This window comes from Rhopalosiphum maidis, chromosome 4, assembly GCF_003676215.2.
Source record: "Rhopalosiphum maidis isolate BTI-1 chromosome 4, ASM367621v3, whole genome shotgun sequence".
Taxonomy (NCBI): Eukaryota; Metazoa; Arthropoda; class Insecta; order Hemiptera; family Aphididae; genus Rhopalosiphum; species Rhopalosiphum maidis.
In genome coordinates this window covers 18999430-19003243 of record NC_040880.1, presented here as the reverse complement: position 1 = coordinate 19003243, position 3814 = coordinate 18999430, and the positions used below count along the sequence as shown (strand labels likewise).

The following is a 3814-nucleotide window of genomic DNA, read 5'->3' as shown; positions in this document are numbered from 1 at the left end:
TGTGGGATTTGTTCATGTCTAACCACAGACAGTTTTAGTAAAACATTACATATTTACATTACAAACGTTGATCACTAGTCGGAGTGTCACTACGTATTTGAAAATATTTTCCAATTCATAAATCACGATAATTGCATAAAAATGAATTCCCAAGTTGCCACCTTAAAGGTCTTACGAAAATAATATTCTGATAATTACTTGGTTGTATATTATAATTGGCATTTTATATTACATAGGCTGATGAAGCAGTTAACTGGTTCCAGAAACGTTTGAAGAATGCTGTTAGTTATGGACTTTCTTCTGAAGAATGCAAAATGTTTGGTAAAAATTTTAAATTTAATACTAATTATTTATCAGTCAAGTAGGTGTATAGTTAACAATCCATCAAATTATGTAATGTTGGTGCATAATCTAACAACATTCAGTGATTATTTGTATGTAATGATATTAAAATTAAATACTTTTTTCCAGAAATTTTCATTACATCAACCTTGACTGATGTTGACATAAAAAAGCAGATAACTAATACAGTTCTTCCAACATTTTTTGAAAACTTAGTATCAAGAAAAGTCAATAAACCAGTAAGAATTTATAAAAAAATAATTTAAATATTAATTCATGTATAAATATATAATATATTATGAATAGTTTTGCTTTTTATGAATTTTACTATTGTATTGTAAAATGAAATATTTCAATACTTATATTATAATTTGTCTATCTAGACTATAGATGCACAAGCAACTATAATAAGATTGTTTATGAAATATTATGGAGGAACATGTAATCAATTCAAGGTATCAATATATTTATTAATTTGTTTTTAATAACTTAATAGTTAACTTGTATTTTTACAAATGTAATATTGTCATAGAATATATTAGATAAATTTACGTCTAAAGCACTAAGAGAGTGTTTTAATGAAGATAATATTGTTTACAAAGTAACAAAATATCTTGCTTTATCTCCTCAATGTGGTGGTCGTGGCCAACAAGGTATTAATCATGCTGAAGCTTGGACTAATCAATTTAATGATTATCTGTACTGCGCCAATTATTTTTTGAACCAACTTTATACTAATGTTAATGTAAGAAACATTTAATTAATTAAATTTTAAAAGTTATTATAAATACATATGTATATATATATATATCACATTGTAACTTTTATCCTTTTTGGTAATTAGTTTTTCTTTGGAATGGATGTGACAGATCAATATGAAGGAAAATTTGATATATCAATTTTTAATTTATCTGAACTTGCACAAATGACTCCTAAAGAGCGTTATGAAAAGTTGACATCATTATTTGTATTTTTCAATACCGCAATCCAATCAATGTTGTTGTAAGAATATCTCAATATAAACATAAATATTGATGTAATTATAATTTATAATATCTATTAAAAATATAATCATATCCATAGGTCAATGTTCTCTACTGTCAAACATCTTGATTCCAACAAAGTCATACAATTTGTTCTCAGTACTTTGTCAGTTACTTCAGAAAAACTTAACGCTACAATGATAACTGAAGATGTCATTGCATTGGATTCTGTTTTATGGAAATTACACTCTTCTGCCATTAAAACAGTTTCAGCCCTTATTAAATGGTATGTATTATCAACTTTCTATTTAAAAATTTAAAAGATTTATTTTTCTTATAAGTTTATTGTTTTTAAATTTAAATAATATTGTCTTTAGATTATTGAAAATAATAAATTTTGACATATTAATTTTATAGTTGTGGGAGGATATTAATACCTCAAGGAACATTAATTTGTCGTATTTTATTGCAATCTTTAAACATGACACATTTTAATTCATCAAATTCTCAATATGGTACAACAAGATCTAAATTGTAAGTTTTTTTTTATATCTTATTAATATTAATGTTCTAAGTAATAACAATATTGTACTTCATTTGCATTAAGGCAACAGCGTGTGTTAACATATCAAGTTCTATGCTCGTGGCAATCTGTTGCTGGATCACAGAGTTCACTTGAATTGTTTAGTGAAAGCCTTACTTCTGGCATTCTATTTGATATCAAATTTGATAAACCATCTCTAAATTTAGTTGTAAGTTTGTAAAAGGTTATATTATATTTATTCTTACTATTAAAATAATTTACTTAATACTAAATTTTTCATTGGTTTCAAGGTTGATAAACAAACAGGTAACAAAAAAAGAAAGAGTGGTGCTCTAAATCAAAAAATTATGAATCAACGTGATACTATTGTTATGCATGATTATCATGCAAATAAAACTGTGTGTACTGAAGCTCATAAAACACTTCAGTTATTTTTAAACACTTTATCGTCAAATTTGAAAGTTCTACAATTTAAAGTATGTGAAACATTTGTTATTAAATAATTATTAAAATAAATAATTTAACATACATTTGCTTTAGATTTTTCAAAGTACAGTTATGGGTTTGCTATTAGAAATTATTAAGTGTCAACGACCAAATGATTATCCTCTACCATACTATGACGATTTGTGTCGTCTCAACTTGTACAAGTCTTTGTTAGCTATGATTATTTCACCACATCCACAATGCATTACACATACATCTATAGCATTACGTGTTTTTACTATTGGTACAACTGATCGTAATGAAAAAGTAAGTTATCATTAGAAAGTTTTAAATTTTTGTAGTAGTTGATATCACTGATGTCTTATATATTATGTTTAACTAAACATGATTTCAATGCTATAATTGTTTTTGATTTTATTGTTATTTAGATAAAAGAAATTTGTAGATTATCATTAAGTGAAATTGAACATATTATCCGTCCACGTAATGATACATTATTTTTCCCTCTTGAAAATGAAATAGAAATTCCACCATGTGCTCAAAATACTATACCAGAAAATAAAACTCATTTTTTAAATGAAACAGTTGAAGATTTGACTATACCCATTCAAGTAAAAGAATCTAAAAATGTTAATACTGACAATGTACAGCCAAATACAATTCTACAACCTGCTAAAAATATTATACCAGAAAAAAAAACCCATGTTATAAATGAAATAGTTGAAGATTCTACTCCACCCATCAAAGTAAAAGAATTTAAAATTATTAATGCTGAAAATGTTCAAACAAATACAATTTCACAATCTGCTCAAAATCCTATACCAGAAAACAAAACTAACTTTTCTAATAAAACAGTTGAAGACTCAACTTTGCCTATTGTTGCAAAAGAATTAAATAATTTAAATACTAAACATGTTCAATCAAGTACAGTAATAGAATCTATAAATGTTGATAATAGTATGGATTCAAGCACAAGTGATGATGATGAATCGCCAATTAAAAATGAACTGGAAGAGGAAAATTATACAGATATGCTGAACGACTTTATAGACAGTGATTAAAAATTGTAAACATAACTTTTCTGGAACTCGAATAAATTAAAATTATCTAATACAATATTTTATTATTGACAATAATTTATCACACCTTATAATCTAATATATTCCATAAATAACTCTTATTATATATCATATTATATAATTTTGTAAACACAGTAATGTAGAACTTCATTAATCCGCACATCTAATTAAGACTGTTTTCATGTTTAAAATATTCTAAAATAAAAATTGTAACAACTTCCAAAAATTTTCTACATACTATTTAAAAATTGTCATTAAAAATTTTCCTTTTTTCGCCTAATACTATGTATGCATCTTTTACCACCTTATAAATTATACTAGGTACATATATTTAAATCTATAATACACATATTTTGGTTATTTTGTTTAATCCGGTCTTTCATTAAAACGGACAATTTAGCGCCCTAATTAGCCAAATT

The 3814-nt window shown here is 25.2% G+C and overlaps 1 protein-coding gene across 1 annotated transcript; it reads left to right on the top strand.

Annotated features, from left to right (window-relative positions):
• LOC113548250 (proline-, glutamic acid- and leucine-rich protein 1-like) lies at window positions 1-3439 on the top strand. The gene is made up of 12 exons (XM_026949034.1): window positions 1-168; window positions 237-321; window positions 472-581; window positions 726-797; window positions 875-1087; window positions 1187-1344; window positions 1426-1611; window positions 1743-1859; window positions 1933-2077; window positions 2160-2345; window positions 2410-2622; window positions 2745-3439. Exons 1-12 carry the CDS (start codon window positions 142-144, stop codon window positions 3375-3377), a joined length of 2145 nt encoding a protein of 714 aa, XP_026804835.1. The 5' UTR covers window positions 1-141; the 3' UTR covers window positions 3378-3439.
• The last annotated feature ends 375 nt before the right edge of the window (window positions 3440-3814 follow it).

Bases quoted from the DNA above. Each gene is read 5' to 3' on its own strand.
- LOC113548250 (XM_026949034.1), top strand. From the start codon at position 142: ATGAATTCCCAAGTTGCCACCTTAAAG. The intron at 169-236 runs GTCTTACGAAAA...TATATTACATAG, and splicing joins CCCAAGTTGCCACCTTAAAG to GCTGATGAAGCAGTTAACTG. The intron at 1,345-1,425 runs GTAAGAATATCT...TCATATCCATAG, and splicing joins GCAATCCAATCAATGTTGTT to GTCAATGTTCTCTACTGTCA.